Source organism: Neovison vison, chromosome X (genome assembly GCF_020171115.1).
Source record: "Neovison vison isolate M4711 chromosome X, ASM_NN_V1, whole genome shotgun sequence".
In the NCBI taxonomy this organism is placed as follows: Eukaryota; Metazoa; Chordata; class Mammalia; order Carnivora; family Mustelidae; genus Neogale; species Neogale vison.
In genome coordinates, this window is record NC_058105.1 from 112,184,039 (window position 1) to 112,205,334 (window position 21,296).

General features: G+C 38.8%; 1 protein-coding gene across 1 annotated transcript; it reads right to left on the bottom strand.

The window, feature by feature from the left end:
• Positions 1-2,261: 2,261 nt before the first annotated feature.
• EIF2S3 (eukaryotic translation initiation factor 2 subunit gamma) lies at positions 2,262-20,071 on the bottom strand. The gene is made up of 12 exons (XM_044234800.1): positions 19,965-20,071; positions 19,350-19,413; positions 18,275-18,402; positions 18,060-18,181; positions 16,301-16,395; positions 14,647-14,805; positions 12,587-12,721; positions 10,110-10,204; positions 9,437-9,581; positions 8,087-8,256; positions 7,640-7,812; positions 2,262-2,683 (listed from the first exon to the last, which is right to left on the bottom strand). Exons 1-12 carry the CDS (start codon positions 20,031-20,033, stop codon positions 2,620-2,622), a joined length of 1,419 nt encoding a protein of 472 aa, XP_044090735.1. The 5' UTR covers positions 20,034-20,071; the 3' UTR covers positions 2,262-2,619.
• Positions 20,072-21,296: the final 1,225 nt, after the last annotated feature.

The window sequence follows — 21,296 nt, forward strand, 5'->3', positions numbered from 1 at the left end:
CAAAATCTTAAGAGTGCAGCTATATGTACTCTTATCAAGGAAAATTCTTTTTCCTCTGCAAAACCCAAACACACACACACACATCATTTTTGTAGGTTATGTAACAGAGAGAACTTTCTATGGCAACCTGGAAATCATTTGCATGTCAGAGCTAGATTGCTCTCATAACCCCCATTTCTGTGAGACTTTAAAACTTATCATACAGTGGTACACAAAGCATTCTCTAATAAAAAGAGTAACACTGGCTGTGTTGACAAGAGACTGCAGTGGGGCAAGTGGGGAAGCACAGAAGGGTTATGTGTGCACTGCTGTTGTAGGTGATAGCCCATGGTGGTGTCAACTCTATCATTAACAGTAGAAGGGATGAGAACTGGTCAGAGTCCAAAAATATCTTGACAGGTGAGTCAAGAGAAGTATCCATACAATGTACTTTCATCAGTAACACTGCATTACAGGCAGATTCTCAAGCAGGTACAGCTGTTGCTAAGAATCAATGCACTGACTTCAAGTTTTAAGAAAATCAGGCCCACAGTTTTCATGTTTGTATACACCTATTTGCATTAAACACAGTGCTTCATAAATCTGTTGAAATTCATGTAGATGCTGGAAATAGACAAGAGACAAGACTTTTGCTTTCAATTCTGACATGAGATTACTTAAGATAAATTTAGTCAACTATTGAAACTCTGGGTCTTGTTATCCCTGAACTACTGGTGGAAGGTGCTTACAAAACAAAGGGAACATGCTAAATATAAAATTAATGTCTGGATTAGTACCTCGCTTTATTTAAATGTCCTTCATGTTTCAACACAACCCTTCAAAGTCAATCAAGTATGCAACATCATATGTTTCTTCAGAACTTATAAATTTAAGTAATAATTCATAGCCACACCTTCTAAATTTCTGAAGGACAGTTTCACCTCCTAAAAAGGCTTATTATTAGTCTGTGGCATCAAGTCCCACATTAAATGCAATTTAAGAAAAGCAACTAGAGGGGCACCTGGGTGGCTCAGTGGGTTAAGCCGCCGCTCAGGTCATGATCTCAGGGTCCTGGGATCGAGTCCCGCATCGGGCTCTCTGCTCAGCAGGGAGCTCGCCTCCCTCTCTCTCCTGCCTGCCTCTCCGTCTACTTGTGATTTCTCTGTCAAATAAATACATAAAATCTTTAAAATGCAAACTATTTAAAAAAAAAGAAAAGCAACTAGAGACTTAATATTATCAGACTGTGTTATCAGACTACCAAAACTCAGTAAATTTTGTGTTATTTGATACACCTACTTCTCAGCTCTCTATACTCACTTCTTAACACTGGGGAATTTTTAAAAATATCAATGCCAAGGCTCCATCCCTACTCAATTAAATCAGAATCTCTTCAGGACACATTTTTCTTTTTTTTTCCTTTTTTTAAAGGTTCTCCAGAAAATCTAATGTCAGCTAGAACTGGGACCTACCACTTTAAGAGAAACTTACAAAGTAAAAAATAAATAAAAATAAAGCAGGGGTGCCTGGGTGGCTTAGCCAGTCAAGCATCTGCCTTCCGCTTGGGTCATGACCTCACGGTCCTGGGATCGAGCCCCGCATCAGGCTCCCTGCTCAGTGGAGTCTGCTTCTTCCTCTGCCTCTGCTCCTCCACCCTACTCGTGCTCTCTCTTGAATGATTAAATAAAATCTAAAAAAAAAACAACAACAACAAAACAAAACCCAAAAATAAAAAATAAAGCAGAGGACAAGAAAAATGTAAAATGGAGGGTAAGGTAAAAATCAAAAGGCACACCCTTTGCTTTCTAACATCACTGACCTCTTGAAAGATCCAAAGGTTACTAATATTAGAATCTACATTATAACCTTATCAATAAAGCAGTTAAGAAAAAAACAAAATAAGATCTAGAAAGATCTGTTACTTATCTAGAATCATCAGGTTTATCAGTGTTTTCCAGTGGGGGAAGGCTATCAGGTTTCAGGTATAAACCAATGCAGAAACAATTGCAGGGCATCAAAAGAAAATGAGAACTTCTGGCTCTAGTTTCCTGTGTCCCAGTTCAGGAAAAGAGGAAGGGGACATAAAGGTGTGTCCATGGGAATGAGCTCCTATGCTCTTAAGTTAATTTTTATTAATTTCTTTTTCATTCATAATTTCAAAGATAATGCAACATAAAATACGGGGCAAAGGGAAGCTGGTTTTCAAGAACTTGTGTCTTCAAGTTTTTACTGGTACAACAGTCCTTCGAGCCTGGAACCACTCAAAGATGAATCATGCAAAGTAAGAAGAAAACCTTTATTTGAAACAGGTTTCTTGGTATGTGTGCTACAGAAAAGGCTGGCTGTAGCAGTTTCATTTCAATCCTGCAGTGATGTATAAATTAGACATTATTTAGGAATGATTAATTTCTGCTAAAATGTAGATTCAATCCAACATTATGCCAATTTTTACATTTATTGTAGACCCTATTTTAGCATTAGAGGTTCAATTTTCATCACCAAAAAATGAGAATAACTTTACAGCTACCACTAAGGTAATGAGCTGTGAAATTAATTTCCCAGTATTGCTTTGAAAATATACCCCTAGGTTGTAAAGAGAAATTCTGACTCCATCCAAAGGTATGATTTCACCGGAATTCTTCAGTCATCATCTACTGTTGGCTTGATTGTCACTCCTCTTCTTATTTGACCCCAACCAATTAAACTGCAAAAAGAAAATTTTAAAAACCATGAATTTTATACTCATTTCATTATCATTACTACACAATCATATGACATAACTGGTTTTACTTGCTGATCTACTAAATTTGAATGTTCCCCAAACCTGCTGTTCCACTAAGAAAGCTCACATTTTCTTCTTAGGTCCTCAGACCTACAAATATGCTTGTCTTCACTCTACAGAAATATACTCACTCCTCCAGAACCACCAGAGTCCTCTAGTCCACCTAAGGAATCATGCTGATACACAATCTACCAGTCTGATTTCCTAAAAAATCTCCTTTTCTAACCTTTTCTCCTTGAAAAATGCTTTTTGACCATTCACAGCACTGAACAGATCACAAAGGATTTAACATGACCCTGGCTGGCCAAGAAAAATTAAGCGAAGAACTAAGCAGATTACTCTCAATAGCAGAGGGACTTCTCCCTCTTTTGATGCTTGCTCTAATCAATGACCACGATGGAATGTTTCCTCAACAACAGCTTCCAGAACAAAACTCATCTAAACACAAGGTAAAACCACAATCCTAGGCAATGTAAAGATTGCTCAGATGCCCTCATTTAACAGTTTTAACATACTTGCTAATTTTTAGAAGTCTGACTCTTTTTTACTTCAATTTCTTTATTATTGAGGTATAACTGACATACAATATTATATAGGCTTCAGGTATACAGCATAGTGATTTGACAATTCTACATATTATTCAATGCTTACCATAAGTGTATTCACCATCTGGCACCATACATTACAATATCATTTTTTTTTTAAGATTTTATTTATTTATTTGACAGAGATCACAAGTAGGCAGAGGCAGGCAGAGAGGAAGGAAAGCAGGCTTCCTGCTGAGCAGAAAGCCTGACGTGGGGCTTGATCCCAGGACCCTGGGATCATCACCTGAGCTGAAGGCAGAGGCTTAACCCACTGAGCCATCCAGGTGCCCCAATACATTACGATATTATTATTGACTATGCTCCCTAAAGTGCACTTTTCATTCCCAGGACTTATTTATTGTATAACTGAAAGCCTTAATCCCTTTCATTGACTGTAATTGTCCCCCTACCCACCTCATGCCCCCACCAGAGACTACCAGTTTGTCCTCTCAATTTAGGAGCCTGTTTTTTAGATTCTACCTGTGAGTGAAATCATATAGTTATTTGTCTTTCTCCAACTTATTTCAATTAGCATAAAATCCTCTAGAACCATCCATGTTGTCACAAATGGCAAGACTTTATTATTTTATGGCTGAGTAATATTTCACTGTGTATATATACCCTATCTCCTTCCTCCAATCATATATGGATGGACAGACACTTAGCTATTATAACACTGCAATAAACATAGATATATGCACATATATATCTTTTCAAATTAGCGTTTTCATTTTCTTTGGGGAAATACCCCATAGTAGAATGACTAGATCATATGGTATTTTGAAGTTTCTGAGGCACTTCCATGCTGTTTTCCATAGTAGTTGCACCAATTTATATTCCCACAAACTGTGCATGATGGCTCCCTTTCCTCCACATCCTCAACGACACTTATTTTTTGACCTTTTTTTTTTTTTCTTAAGACTTATTTGAGAGTAAGAGAATCTCAAGCAGACCCCCAGCTGAGACGGAGCCCAATATAGGGCTCAATCTCACGATACTGAGATCACGACCTGAGGTTGAAATCAAGAGTCAGATGTCCAACCAAAGGAGTCACCCAGGCACCCCTTTTTTCTTGTCTTTTGGACACTAGCCATTTGGAGTGGTATGTATCTCACTGTGATTTTGATTTGTATTTCCCTGACAATTAGTGATACTGAGCCTTTTTTCAGGTCTTTGTTGGCCACCTGTACGTCTTTGGAAAAATGTCTATTAAGGTGCACTACCCTTTTTAAAACTGAATTCTTGGGGTGCCTGGGTGGCTCAGTGAGTTAAGCCTCTGCCTTCGGCTCAGGTCATGATCTCAGGGTCCTGGGATAGAGCCCCGCGTCAGGCTCTCTACTCAGCAGGGAGTCTGCTTTCCCCTCTCTATGCCTGCCTCTCTGCCTACTTGTGATCTCTTTCTCTCTCTCTCTCTGTCAAATAAATAAATAAAAACCTTTTAAAAATAAAATAAAATTGAATTGGTTAGCTGACTTGACCTAGAGTTGTGAAGTTCTTTACTTTGGATACTAAGCCTTTATCGGATGTATCATTTAGAAACACCTTCTCCTGTTCAGTAGATTATCTTTTCATTTTGTTGGTTTCTTTTGCTATGCAAAAATTTGGTATTTTGGTGTAGTCCCAATGGTTTATTTTTGCTTCTGTTTGCCATGCTTGAGGAGACATATCCATAAATATGCTGCTAAAGCTGATGTCAAAGATTACTACCCGTTTTAAGAGTTTGTCTCTTTAAGTCTGACATTTAGGTCTTAAATTTGTTTTGGGGTATGGTGTAAAAAAGTGGCACAGTTTTGGGGTGCCTGTGTGGCTCAGTCAGTTAAGCATCTGCCTTCAGCTCAGATCATGGACTCAGGGCCCATGATAGGACCCCAAGTCAGACTTCCTGCTCAGTGGGAGTCTGCTTCTCCTTCTTCCTCTGCTCCCCAACCCACCATGCTTGTGCACATGCTCTGTTTTGAATAAATAAATCAATCCTAAAAAAAAAAAGGTGGCCCAGTTTCACTCTTTTGTGTATAGCTGTCCAGTTTTCCCAGCACCATTTTTTGAAGAGACTCTCTTTCCCCCACTGTATATTCTTGCCTCCTCTGTCACAGATTAACTGACCACATAAGCATGGGTTTATTTCTAGGCTTTCCTGTTCCATGGATCTATATGTCTATATTTGTGCCAGTACAATACTGTTTCGACTACTACAGGTTTGTAAGACAGCTTGAAATCTAGGGCTGTGATATCGCCAGCTTTGTACTTTTTCTCAACTGTTGTGGCAATCTGGGATCCTTTGTGATTCCACACAAATTTTAGGATTATTTATTCTAGTTCTATGAAAAATGGTATTTTGATAGGAATTACACTGATTCTGAAGATTGCTTTGGATAGTAACACCATTTCAACAATATCAATTCTTCTAATCCTTAAGCATAATATGTCTTTCCATTTGTGTTGTCTTCAATTTCTTTCACCAAAGACTTATAGTTTTCAGAGTAGAGGTCTTCCACCTCCTTAGATTTATTCCTAGGTATTTTATTCTTTCCCAAGCAACCATAAATAAAATAGTTTTCTTAATCTCTCTTTCTGCTACTGTTATTAGTATCCAGAAGTATAACAGATTCCTATATATTAATTTTGTATCCTGCAACTTTCTTGAATCCATTTATTATTAGTTCTAACAGTTTTCTGGTAGAGTCTTGCTAATTTTTAAGCAAGATCTAGTTTCATGTGAATAAAATCCTCTTACAGTATTAGTGGGCAGACACACACAAAAAAATCCTTTTATTCTAAAATCTGTTCTGATCTAGGAAATGTACCATTCTAACTAAGTAAGAATAATATATTCCCTGTTGAGAGTTTCTGAAAGTTTATTATTTAAGCCTATTTTAAAATACCCTGGGAATCAGTGTGTCTATAATAGCAAACGGTATAATCATACCAAAGAGTAAAATCAAATGACATAAATACCACAAAGCAGGATTATTTACTTAAAATTCAACCAAAGGGTGCCTGGGTGGCTCAGTGGGTTAAAGCCTCTGCCCTCAGCTCAGGTCATGATCTCATGTCATGATCTCCTGGGGTAGGGCCCTGCATCAGGCTCTCTGATCCCTGCTTCCCTCTGAGCAATTTGAGCATGAAAATAAGTAAGGACAGTAGTGAATCATAACCTATTGAATAAAATAAAACTCCATGAGTCTATATTATAATCAGTTAAGTAAACAATAGGGAATAAAGAACAATAAATGAGAAGTGGCAGGTTGGGGGAGGGTTGTCACCATTTTCTAATCATATAATCAAGTTCAATTCAGACAAGAATCATCAGCGGATGCTAAATCCAGGGTGGTAAGACGTGATGAGGAGTAAGCTATTCACTTCATCTCAATGAGTCTTCCCATAAAATGCTTAGTAGGTGCATATATAAAAACAATATACAGTAGAAAAACTGGACAACACTTCAACCGCATAATCAAAATTAACTTCCACAAGGAGGAGCAATCAGATCTCATGTGCCTCTGGTTGTGATTTCCTGAGGAGGTATCACCATCTATGTAACTATTCCAGCCAAGAATACATAACCTGAACCTAATCTTAGGAAGTATCAGATAAACTCAGATTGAGAAGAGTAAAAATGTGTTCTTCAAAATAGTCAATGTCAAGTAAGACAAAAAAGAAAAAAAAAAAAACCCCAAGTACCTGATTAGAGATCGAAGAGACATATGACAACTAAATGAGCCGAGACCAGAGGGACTACAGGACATTATAGGGACAAGATGTGTAACTGGATTATCAACTGTAGGTTTCAGTAATTATCAATGTTAACTTCTTGAAGTGGTTAATTAAGACAATGTCTTTGCTTTTAGGAAATATAAACTAACATGTTAAGAGATCAAGAGATATGATATATACAACCCACACCTAAACAGTCAAGAAAAAAGTTTATACATATAGAATACACACACACTCAAATAAATTGCATATCTGGGAAAAGAGAAGAGTTGTGTGCAATTCTTGCAATTCTCTTGTTAAGTTTGAAATTATTTCCAAATATAAAGTTTTACAAAGCCAAAGAGAAAGATCGAGCCTAAATTCACTGATTTTTTCATAGGTTGTGTGTATCACAAATCAAGGCTAGAAATACAAATCTAAAGTCATCCAAATAAGTGTGTGTTTATTAAAGCCTCAATAAATAGTTAAGCTAAAAAACTGTTGTGTTCAAGGTCAAGTATGCCTGCCCACCACCAAGAACTTAAGGAAACTGACTGTGTCTTTTTTATTAGATAGTGATGAAGGCTAGTAAACTTACCGCCAGTGTTTCTCAACTCTTCGGCTAAGGGCAATTTTTTCTCCTACTTCTGTGCAGACAGGGTTAGTCAAAACAATTTTGCCCAAATCGGCCTTGACTGCACTAACTCTTCCTCCTGTTGACAGGGATCCTATGTTGACCATGAGCACTTCATTCTTAGACAGCTTTTGCACCTAGGAAAATAAAATTGAGGAAAGATAAACCCCAAAATCAAGAAAATGCTTGCCAAAAATGACAGCTTATTTTCCCATATCCTTGCCAACAATACATAACAGCAATTTTCCATTTCTGCTAACCTAATATGAGACTTTCAAGTTCCTAAAAGTAGAAAGCCAAATTCACTCACCCTTTATGTTAATCCCATGTTAACTATAAAAGAATGAACCTCAAAACTGGTCCTAACATCACTGCCACTTTTCTGAAACAGGAATTACAGAAAGCACTTACCTTTGCTGCTTTCTTGTCTCCTTCAGTGCGTACACCTAGCAGCCGTCTAAGTAGGAAATAGGAGATTTCCAATTCTGTGAAGATCTCTGGTAAAGCTCCAACTGCACCAAGTACCTGTCCCACCATTCTGTCAGCCCGGCACAAAGTAGGGTCAATTTTTGTTCCCACTCCTGATATAAAAACAAGATATATAAAGCCTAACTTCTTATTTCCTATAAAGCGGCTTACCCAAAACTTAGTCAAATAAATACAGCATATACCTATACATTTTAATACACATTTATATTCTCATACTCATGTAATAGCTTCCTGGGCATGAGAAAATACCTGTCTTACCTGAAGAAACAGAATCATGAACCCACGGATTAGTTGGGCATTTGAGAACAGTCTCTTGATTTAAATTCTAAACAAAGGACAGAGATGACAACCTAACTAAAAAATGAGTCTAAATATACTTAATAAAGGTTGAAAAGATACAAAATTCATAATGAGTAATTTGTAGAATATTTGCTTGCCATTTCTCCCCTGAAAGGCTGATTAAAAAAATAACTTCAGGACTTCATATATGATTCAGAGGATCCACTTCAAAATATTGTAGCTGCATATGAGGAGAGGGAAGGGGATAAAAGGATGAACCAAGACTGGTAAAGCACTAACTGGTTCAAGCTGGGTGGTGGCTACATGAGTATTATCATTATATTATATATAGTAAACTCTTAATGACAGAATAAAAAAGTGAATTATATACCCAAAAACCAGAGAACCAAAAGACGAACTCCTTCTTTATCCAACAACAACTTCTTTAATTCAAAGGTACAACATATCTAAGTCTCATTTGAATCTTGTCTTTTTCTGGGTATCTGGTAAGACACTAAGTTGTAACAAACTAGAAAAATCCGTAAAATCATCTCAGTAACTGCTACACAATCAAAGTTATTTTTTATTCCCACCTCAGAGTAAACATGATCTGAAAGGATTCAACTGACATTTGTGGATAATTTTCCATTTGCAAAACACACACAAAAAAACCCACCACTCTACCACCAAAATTGTATAGACAAAGAAGTATACTTAATTATTTTAAATGCTGGATCATAACACTTATTACTGCTAAAAGGAGTTACTTCATATACTAAACCCAAACACATTCTTCTTTATCCTTAGAAATAGTTTTTACAAACACATGAAACTATCTTATGAACTAAAACCAATAACTTAACCACATTACTGTTCCCCACCCCAATCAATTATTTGAAATACCCAATTAAAAATCTACAATATATCTTTTTGGGCAATCCTTTTCCCACGAAAAATACGACAAAAATGTAGGGATGAGAGAAAAATCCTTACCGATAAGACCTCCTGGAGCAGCATATTGAAGATCATTATGTTCTGCAAAAAGGGACACGATTTTGGAAAAGATTGGTTTACACATGAGTTTTCCTTCACTATCTTTGGAAACAATACCAGGTCTGACTTCTATCTCCTGGCCCACCTGTAAACATAAAAGAACATAGAAGTTAGTAATCAGATTTACTGTGGGACAACACCATTACCACTTACATAGCAGAAGTCTTAAGAGGAAGATGTCCAAACTGAAAAGACCATTATTTCTCTATGTTGAGGATTGTTATTAAAAAAAAAAATAATAATGGGGAAGAGAGCTTCAAAACCAGAAATATCCATCCAACTGTTGCTAACTACCTACCACACAAGCCTATCTCCACATAAAATGTGATCCAGGGGTGCCTGGGTGGCTCAGTGGGTTAAGCCTTCAGCTCAGGTCATGATCCCAGCGTCCTGGGATCGAGCCCCACATTGGGCTCTCTGCTCAGCAGGGAGCCTGCTTCCCCCCTTCTCTCTGCCTGCCTCTCTGCCTACTTGTGATCTCTCTGTCAAGTAAATAAGTAAAATATTTAAGAAAAGATTTTTACTTTTAATTTGGAGTATCCTACTATTCACCTTATGATTAAGACAGGGAAAAATAAACAAATAAAAATATAACAATCAAAATCCAGTTCACCTTTAATACTCCTTTTAGAATACTGCCACCAGCTACACCACCCTTAAGGTCATCAACTTCACAGCCAGGTTTGTTGACATCAAAGGACCTAATAACTAAAAGAAAACAAAACAAATTAAAGCCGAATCTGTTCATTTTAATTTTAAAGGAAATATTCTTTACTAAGATAATTTTTCTAAGATAGAGGCCACATAATATTTATACAAACGGGCAACTTTGTGATAAAATCTATTATCATTACTCTTACGTTTACTGCAGGTTTACTTATGATGAAAATAGTGGAAATAAAAGTTAATTGACGGGGGCACATTATGGTACATCCATACTATGGAACATCAGCAGGTATTAAAGAACGTTTCGGCTTGTGTTTTTTTTTTTTAAGACTGATTTATTTATTTGAGATAGAGAGCATACATTCGTGCTGGGGGGATGGGCAGAGGGAGAGGGACAGAGAAACTTAAGCAGACTCCACACTGAGCATGGAACCGGACATGGGGCTCAATCCCATGACCCTGAGATCTTGACTTAAGCTGAAACCAAGAGTTTGATGCCTAACCAAATGTGCCACCCAGGCACCCCTAACAAAGGATGTCTAACCTATAATATAATGACCTAAAAGGATAACCCACACATTCTATTTAAAACACACACACACACACAAAACCAGACACAAGTAACACAGAGAGTATGATCCCATTTCCATAAAGTACAACTGAAATGGGAAACACGTACACGTTTATGCATGGAGAAGGTGCAAGACTAGTACATGCCATTCACTCTGGCTGCTTCTGGGCTAAAGGGCTAGAAGCGGAAGGCAGGGAGACTGTGGACTTTTTTTCCTTTATCTCTCTCTGCGTAACTTCTTAAATTAAAATTTAGTTTTATTTATTTATTTATTTATTTATTTTTTAAGATTTTTATTATTTATTTGACAGAGAGAGATCACAAGTAGGCAGAGAGGCAGGCAGAGAGAGAGGAGGAAGCAGGCTCCCTGCGGAGCAGAAAGCCCGATGCGGGACTCGATCCCAGGATCCTGAGATCATGACCTGAGCCGAAGGCAGTGGCTTAACCCACTGAGCCACCCAGGCGCCCTAAAATTTAGTTTTAAAACTACAAAACAGGGGCACCTGGGTAGCTCAGTCGCTAAGCATCTGCTTTCAGCTCAGGTCATGATCCCAGGGTACCTGCTCGGCAGAGGGCCTACTTCTCCCTCTCCCACTCCCCTTGCTTGTGTTCTGTCTCTGTTAAATAAATCAAATAAAATCTTAAAAAAAAACAAAAACAAAAACAAAAAAAACCCAAAGAACAACTTTCGAACTACATGCACTGAACTTAGGTCAAGAGCAGTGACTTTGGCGGCGCCTGGGTGGCTCAATTGGTTAAGCCACTGCTTTCAGCTCAGGTATTGAACCCGGAGTCTTGGGACTGAGTCCCACATTGGGTTTCCAGCTCCACAGGGAGTCTGCTTCTCCCTCTGACCTCCTCCCCTCTTCTCTCCCTCTCTCAAACAAATAAATAAAATATTGAAGAAAAAGAACAGTAACTTTAAACAAGGATACACATCACAATTACCCAAGAGAACACTTCCCACGATATAAAGTTGTGCAGGCTCAGAGAGGCTCAAATGTCTGTTTTTGTTTTTGTTTTTGTTTTAAAGATTTATTTTATTTATTTATTTGACAGACAGAGATCAGAAGTTGGCAAGAGGTAGACAGAGAGAGAGGAGGAAGCAGGCTTCCCACAGAGCAGAGAGCCCGATGCGGGGCTTGATCCCAGGACCCTGGGATCATGACCCGAGCTGAAGGCAGCGGCTTAATCCACTGAGCCACCCAGGCGCCCTCAAATGTCTGTTTTAAAAAGGCTCCTACATCTGTATAGGAACCACAAGCTTAGTGTAGTACCAATATTGGTTCTATGAACTTCAGTAAAATCTTCATTAATGTACAATAAAAACATCTGTATGAAAGTTCTAATATCCTGTTACTGACCAAAACATTTTAATTCCATAGAGAATACTGCATAATTCCATCTTGATCATGTGAAATACCATATACAGACCACAAAAAGGTTAAAAGTTCCTTCTGTATGGGGACTCTGTCCCTCTTCCAGTAATGCAATCTAGCATTGTCAATACAATCCCAGAATCAAAAAAATTTATGAAGATTGTTTTTATCTCTACAGAAAGAGGAAGTATTAATAAACATCCTTCAAGACGAATCATCAATATGAAAAAGATCAAATTAAGAGTTAAAGAGGAGTGCCTGGGTGGCTCAGTGGGTTGAGCTTCTGCCTTCGGCTCAGGTCGTGAACCCAGGGTCTTGGGATTGAGCTCTGCATTGGGCTCCCGGCCCAGCAGGAAGCCTCCTCTCTCTCCTACTACCTCTGCTTATATTCCCTCTCTCGCTATCTCTCTGTGTGTCAAAAAAATAAAATCTTTAAAAAAAGAAAAAGAGTTAAAGACAAATACTATCACTTACCAATAAGTCGGGGTTCTGAAGTAAAGTCTCTTGGTGGTACTGGAATTTTCTTCACTATGTACTCACAAACAACTTCAATATTGTATTTCAGCTGAGCAGAAATTGGAATAATAGGAGCTCCTTCTGCTACTGTGCCTATACAAAATTCAGAAAGATTAAAATCCTTTACTTTTACAGAACTTGGTCTTTCTATGTTACATGAAAAAGTCAAGATTACAAAAATAGACGCCTTGGGGTGTCTGAGTGGCTCAGTCAGTTGAGCCTCCGTTGAGCCTCCGGCTCTTGGTTTTCAGCTCAGGTCATGATCTTGGAATTGTGTGATTGAGCCCCACATCAGGCCCTGTGCTCAGCAGGGAGTGTGCTTGAAAGACTCTCTCTTCCTCTTCTTCCACCCCTTCTTCTCTAAAACAAATAAATTTTAAAAAACAAAACAAAACAGGGGCACCTGGGTGGCTGAGTTAAGCTTCTGCCTTTGGCTCAGGTCATGATCTCAGGGTCCTGGGATGGAGCCTCACATCGGGCTCTCTGCTCAGTGGGGAGCCTGCTTCCCCCCCCACACACTGCCTGCCTCTCTGCCTACTTGTGATCTCTGTCGAATAAATAAATAAAATCTCTAGAAACAAAAACAAGAAACACTAAAATAGATGCCTAAACATCCTCACACAAATGCCAACAGGTGCAAAGTGATAATTCTGTTTAGAAAGATGGCAGTATTCTGTTGGTTTTACTCCTAAAAATAAATACTACTCCTTTTATGGAAAAAAATTTGTTAAAATATATTTACACATGTATTTTCTATGCTAAAATAATAATACCATCTAAAGGAATAAATATTAACTCTCCTGGGAAAAAGCACGTTACTAGTTTAAAGATTTCTAGTAACATGTAATTAACCTCCAAATAAATGTCAAGGTAAAATTACAGACTCTTTGCTAATCAAAGACTACTGGCTCATAAAATATTTGCTCCTTATTAATTATATGTCAAACAGGTTGGTCAAAGGAATGGACCAAACATAGTTAGATTTTAATCAAAATGACTTATTCTTTTTCATCATGACAGAACTAGATTCATGCGAATCAATCCTTCGAACAACGCTGAGAGAATTGTCAACAATAACATGCATTATGCCTTCCCTGAAATGAAAAACCTTATGCAGCAGAGAAATGAATGGGACAGAGAAATGAACTCTATAAAGATTAAATACATCATTGTCAGTTCCAATGATCAAAGTACTCGGTAAGAATAGTGTAAGACTCAAGTTCAAAACAAAAAAAAGCTTCTGTTCATTATGGAGGACTTTTTTTCCTAAACTGACTCACAGTTTCCAGAATACAACTTCAGTTCTAACTTTCAGCCAGCAAAAATATACTTCAGTTTAGACTTCCACTAATAAAAGAAGTCACTGAGATGAAATTTGTAGCATAGTGAATATAGACAATAGTATTTTAACAACTTTTGTGTGGTAACAGACAGTAACTATATTTATTGTCAGGAACACTGCATTATGTACTGAATTATCAGAACTATTGAATCCCTGTATTATACACTTGAAACTAACATAGTACATCAACTATACCTCAGCAAAATATTTGAAATACACATGGATGAAAAAAAAAATGTATGTACTTTAGTTTATCAAATTCACAAACATAGATTTCACTAATTGTATCAGGTAGCTAACAAGTAGTAGGTAGGTAAATAAGGTTTTAAGAAGCAAAAATCTGGGGCGCCTTGGTGGCTCAGTGGTTTAAGCCTCTGCCTTCGGCTCAGGTCATGATCTCAGGGTCCTGGGATGACACCCCACATCGGGCTCTCTGCTCAGTGGGGAGCCTGTTTCCTCTCTCTCTCTGCCTGCCTCTCTACCTACTTGTAATCTCTCTCTCTCTCTGACAGATAAATAATAAAAAAAAAATTTTTTAAATCTTAAAAAAAAAAGATGGAAAAATTTATCTATTTCAGACTGTCTATTATAGTAAAAGTTAAATTTAACATCTGGTATCTGGATTAAATATCTCTCAAAGTGATTCATAGATTTATTAGTGATTATGTCTTCTTACCTTGTACAAACGCAAGGATCTGTTCATACTGTTCTTTAGCCTGACTTTCTTTTACCAGATCAATTTTATTTTGTAGAATCAAAATATGCTTCAGTTTCATGATTTCTATAGCAGCCAGGTGTTCAGAAGTCTGAGGTTGAGGACAAGACTCATTACCAGCTAGATGATAAAGAATTAAAAAGATGCATGAGAATTGACTGAAAACATCCAGAATAAGCAAATCCAAAGGGACAGAAAGCAGATTAGTGGTTGCTAGGAGCTGGAGGGAAGGTATGGCACAGAGTGACTGCTTAACAGGCATGGGGTATCCTTTTGGGGCAATGGGAATGTCTGGAACTAGAAATTTGTGATGCTTATAGAACACTGTTAATGTACTTAATGTCACTGAGTTGTGCACTTTAAATAACTACAATGGTAAATTTTATTTTATGTGTATTTTACTACCAAAACAAATTTACCTGGCATCTAATGAAGGAAACTTTTGCATATTCTAGTCTCACTCCAGGCAAAAGTCCTGGATATCACTGCCAAGCGTCCACCGTTTGCCCTGTTTCACCCTTTGTGCCTGCATTCACTGAAGCCTCCAGATCATCTGACTTTCATCCCTGGTGCTATGCAAGAAGCTTGGAATCAACAAGTTTGGCATCCCAGGGTCTGCCCTTTGCTCAGGTATAAGGTATAGCCCTCTGGCTCTATCCAGTCTTAGAGATGTTTTGGCCCAGTTCAGCTCCTAAGAGGTAGAGAGTAATGAAGGGAAAACACTTAATGCAGTCTGTGAATTTCAACTACTACCAAAGGGTACTCCCTAATAAAGGGAGACAAGAACACTAAATGCACAGACAACCAACAGCGTATCATAAACATTGGCATGTTTTGTTGGGCATTCCAACAATCAACTTCCCCAAGCAGTGATGTTAAGCAGTCCTGTACTGTACCTACTTGGCACCCTTTAAAAAATTATGTCCCATACATTAAGTGTCTGCCTTTGTCTTAGTTAACGATCCCAGGGTTCTAGGATCGAGCCCAGTATCAGGCTCCCTGCTGAGTGGGGAGCCTGCTTCTCCCTCTCTGCTCTTGCCCTCTCTATCTCAAAATCTTCAAAAAAATAAAAACAATGTCCCATAGCAATGAAATCTCTTGACAGCTCACAGAAGGAAGGTAGCACAACCCTAGCTTTGAAAATCCCAATTACGTCTACACTTTAGCACTTACTATGAATAAGATTTACATCTAAATAAAACCACTATACATCAACGTTGCTGCAGATGACAAATACATGTACACTTATAAAAATATTTAACTAAAATAATAAACCATCTCATGTCATCTAGGTAGGAAAAGTGCACTAGTGACTTTAATTTAAAGATATAGACTAACCTTGAAGCTAATAATACATTATATGTTTATAAAAAAATAAAAATTTAAATTAAAAAAATATATATACTAACCTACGAATTCTCTTATCAGCCCCACATCTATCTTAGTATTTTGTGATACCTGGTAGGCAGGGGTGTCATCCTGGATGACATCTTAGCTCCCATCTGTGTCACTCTTAGGTAATGGATACGGCCCTTAATGTCCTTAGTTCCCCTTTAATATTCTATCTTGGATTTGCTCCACACTGATTTGTCGAAACCAATTCTGATATATTTACCTATCAACAGAAGAGCTGCATCCATCACTGCTGCACCATTTAGCATAGTAGCCATCAAGATATCGTGGCCAGGACAGTCAACAAAGGAAACATGTCTAACAATGAAGAAATAACAATCAGTCCTAAAAACAATCCATATTTTCACAGATAGAAAATTCCCAAATCCAATCAAAACGAATATGGTATAGAGCATGATATAAAATGTATACTGGAAATGTCATCGATTTGAAAGCTAAAACAGTGTTAACAGAATGGGCACTACCACCTAAAAAATAATTTGCCAAAAATTCCTCCAGCACCTTGAAAAGCTGGAACTGCCAATCTGAAATAGAGATGGCAATACTATTTTAGCAAAACTGCTACTCATTGAGAATTACTATTTTTAAAGAGTATATGCTCATATGGTCATGATCTAAAACAGGGGTTAGCAAACTAAGACCCATAGGCCAAATCTGGCCCATACCCACTCAAGCACATATTATTTGCACCTACTTTCGTAACACAAGAGCAAAGATGAGTAGCTTCTTCCCAGAGAACCTATGGCCTGCAGAGATAAAAATATTTATGATCTGGCCCCTTATAAAAAAAGGTTTCCTGTTCTCTGATGAGGACCAGAACCAGGGTGAGGCTGAGTGAGGTATTGGTCTTAGATGCAAAATTTAAGAGAGTGCCATGGGGTGCCTGGGTGGCTCAGTGGGTTAAAGCCTCTGCCTTCGGCTCAGGTCATGATCCCAGGGTCCTGGGATCAAGCCCCACATCAGGCTCTCTGCTCAGTGGGGAGCCTGCGTCCTCTCTCTCTGCCTGCCTCTCTGCCTACTTGTGATCTCTGTCAAATAAATAAAATCTTAAAAAAAAAAAAAATTTAGAGAGGGCCAAAAAACTCACTAATCAAGATAAATAACATTTAAATTTTTAAGATTTTTAAAAACAAAATGCAAACAAATTCACGATGAGTAAAATATCAAAGGTAACTAATAATGCCACACTGAACCAAAAATGATACTGAAGCAAGAGGGAAAAATGTGCTATTTTGAGTTGTCTTTATTTAAACAAATATTCTATTAAGATTTCTTTGCATCAATTTCAAAAAGCACTGCCTTGAAATACTGTTTATCCTGGTCACTGAGGTTTTTTTTTCTTTTTCTTTAGGATTTCCCCCCTTACATCTGGGGTTCAAGGGAAGGGCTTCACTTACCTTTCCCCAGTCCCAGCCCTGACCCAATGTAAAATTTCCTTGTGGGCCATCCCTAACCCCATTAACATCACTAGGGAATAGGAGTCTGTAACATCTGATAAAGAACCAGGATACAAATCATATTCAGAAACTTGATGTGGTAACAAGCCCATGTACTGAAGAGAAGTAATTAAGGATGGCTTTGTTCATCCCCTATCTAAAAAACAGAAACAACACTATTTAAAAGAAATGTAGGAAGCCTGGCAAAAAGCTTCCCCTCAATCCAATGAGTTGTGTTTCCCTCCATTCCATTTGCTCACGTTACCTTTCCTTTGGAGAACTTACATGCAAGTATCTAAATGGAGGATGAGGATGATTTAGACTTTTCAGTATATGTGCTGCCGAAGCGAGCACTGATTTAGACTTTTCAAATTACTGTCATTACAGACAGTAAGAACACCAAAACATAGAAAAAAGATACTCAGCAATTAGTTTCAAAATTTAATATCTCAGTTAAATATTTCCAAAAGCACAATCACAAGACAATAGAACATGAAGTATAAGGTGTTTTCTGAAAGAGGTCACCTGACTAATTTGAAATTCCCTTTGGTCCCTGGGATGTCTGTAGGAAACTCATCTGGTGTACTACTTCCACAGGATCTGTAACATTCTGGCCGAGGACAACTTGGATCGTCAAGTTTATAAATCTAAAAATTCCAAAAAAAAAAAAAAAAAAAAGATTCGAATTTGTTATCTGCACATTCAACAAAGTTTTTTCTAGTTCTACAACACAAACTCACCTTAGCATTAGCATATCCAAGCTTGATTGTAATATTTCTTTCTAGTTCATTTTTGAACCTGACAGTGTGAACTCCAGAAATAGCTTTTACAACTGTGGATTTCCCATGAGCTACATGACCAATGGTACCTATAGACAAAGTATAAGAAATTAATTCATGAGCATTCAGTTACGCAGAACGCTATTTCAGAAAGCACTGGAATAGAAAACCCAAAGCTAAAACTCACTATAAATACCAACATAAAACCAACAGTGACTTCAATTTTTCCTCCTTCATATTCTTTCCTACCAAAACCTTATTCTGATACAGGACTGAATGGAACTTCCCCTGTAATGACAATCTCGTCAAAAGCTACACTCCAGTACAGCAAAAGCTATTCATCTTATGTTTCTAACCACAGAAAAAACTGCCTTCATTTAAAATAAACACTCAGTAAGATAAAATCTTAGAAAAGAACTTCCAGCACAACCACAGTGAAGTAAAAAAGTATGAGTCCTGACACAACCAAAAAGAAACTGCAATAATAGGAAAACAACCCAGGTTTAATTATGGTAATGCTATCAAGGGTAGAATGTATCTTATAACTTAATATAACCTGATGGTTGAGCTTTACTTTTAACTAGATTAAATTGTGCTGCTTCTGTCAAATACCCTAAATTTACACTCAGTCAACAAACCTTCTCCTCTAAAGTTCTAGATGGCAATTAGGGGAGGGAAAAAACCCTTCTACTTAATAATCACTTATATACCAAATAAAACTTTTGAAAATTATGCCCTTGCAACAACCCTGTGTGGCAAGTACCATATTTTCACCTCTTCTCTTGCATATGACTATATCTTGCTTTATGCTACTAAATTTTTCACATGTCTGTACCTTTTCTTCTCACTTAGACATGAGCTAGGAGTGAACAATATATGCTTCCCACAAAACCCGGCAGGATTTTACTCACACAGGCTCAAAGTCTATTTCTTGAATATCTGCGTCCTCATAAAATTCAAGTAATCACACAAAGGGAGAAGATAATAAAATTACTTGTCGAGATAAAGTCATGTCGCCAAGTTATTCTTATCTTACCTATATTAATTGTGGCCTGTCTGCTGATAACTTCGTGTGAAAGTGGTGTCAACTTGGTAACATCCTGCAATGAAACATTTTTATTTTAAATCGCTATAGGTAAGACTTCCTTTGACTTTACATTTGCTACCCATAGCCTGCCACCATGTGAACAGCTCTCCTCTACTTCTAAAGCACTTTTCCTGCAAAATCAATATTGTACTTTGATGACTGGGAAGCCCTAAATGTCCTGCATCGTTACAGAACTACACCTCCACTCACTATGGGAGATGTCAAAGCCTGAGATCGAACCCCCACCCCCACCCCGCCCCGGCAACCTTGTCAGCATAAGCACTGAGGACACGGTAGATACTCCCTTCCCACACCTTCAGAAGCAAAAGCCTTAGTAACACTTAACACCATGACTTTCCAGCCGAATCCTCCGGGTGCCTGAGATCCCACAAACTCAGAACCCCATGTACAGCTCACGGACTTGCCGAGCTGCAGGCGGCGGCACGAGTCTCCCTCCTAACACATGCTCCCGACAGCCCGGCACTGCCTCGTCTCAACGCCTCCCCGGAGGCTCGATCATCCACTTCTGAGTTCACTTCGCATCCTTGCAGTACGAAGCCTTACCAAGGTGGCGAGATCCTGGCGAGAAAGATGCGGCTGCCCCAGAGTCACTCCAGCCTCACCCCCCGCCATCTTGGTCCGAGAAGAAGGAAGTCGCCCAAGCTGCTGCCTGACCGAACGCAGGTCCCCTTTTGTGGGGCGGGGAAGGGGAGGCGGGAAGGCCGACTAGGACCCACGCCTGGGAAAGGAGGCGGGCTAGTGCAGCAGGGTCCTCGCTGCTTGGACTTCTCTACGCTTGGGTTTACACAGTGCCTGACGGAAGACTCACTAAAAAAACAGGAGGCAAAGTTTTGGAATCCATTCGTCGCCTACCTGACGGATTTTTGTGCAGGCAACGCTGAGGGCAGCCCCAAAAGAAGCCCCCTCCCCCCCCCGCCTCCGCTAGGCGGGTGATGCAACCGCCAAGCGCGCCGGCAAGGGAGAAGCCATTTCCGGTTCCCGTGGGTATGGCCGGAAAAGTTTCCCGGAAGCTGGGAATGTTCTCTGGGGGTGTGAGGACAGACGATGGGGGCTGTCCATCTTTGCTGATTTCCATAATTTAATAAGGCGAGATCGCTTGGGGTGCGGCTAGGCTGTGATGGCCACGTTGGCCGCGTTTACGGCGTTCGCGTCACCTGGCGGGTGGCTGGGAGGGCGCCCTCGCGCGGAGGTTTGATGAAGTGCTCAGCGGATCAGGGATCTTCCAGAAGAGCAAAGTCCCTAACTTGTTCTCAGGTTTCTAGGGCCTGGGAGGCGGTACGTGGTGGCTCTAAACTGCACAGCGTGGAGTTAGCATAGGATGGAGCTAGGTGTTTTAAGAGTGCCCAAGGAGGTGTTTTTTGTTCTTGCTCTTGTTGTTTTTAAGCCCATACAGGAAAACTCACTTCTTCAATGGAAAGATTACCACTAAATCGGTGTTTTAAAATTTAAAGACTTCGGGGAATTTCCTTTTTTTTTTTTTTCCCCACGGTGTATCAAAAAGAAGTCGAGTAATTTTTGTTTCTCCCCATGCATTTCTGTACTTTACAAATTTTCTGTCATGAACAGGTGTTCTTTTCTAGCCAGCAAAAAGTGTAAGGAGGGGTGAATAAGAATTTAGATCACAGGCGCCTGGGTGGCTCAGTGGGTTAAGCCGCTGCCTTCGGCTCAGGTCATGATCTCAGGTCCCTGGGATCGAGTCCCGCATTGGGCTCTCTGCTCAGTAGGGAGCCTGCTTCCTTCTCTCTCTCTTTCTGCCTGCTTCTCCATCTACTTGTGATCTCTCTCTGTCAAATAAATAAATAAAATCTAAAAAAAAAAGAATTTAGATCACCTGTGTTCATAGAATACTGAAGTAAGATTAAAAGGAATATGTTT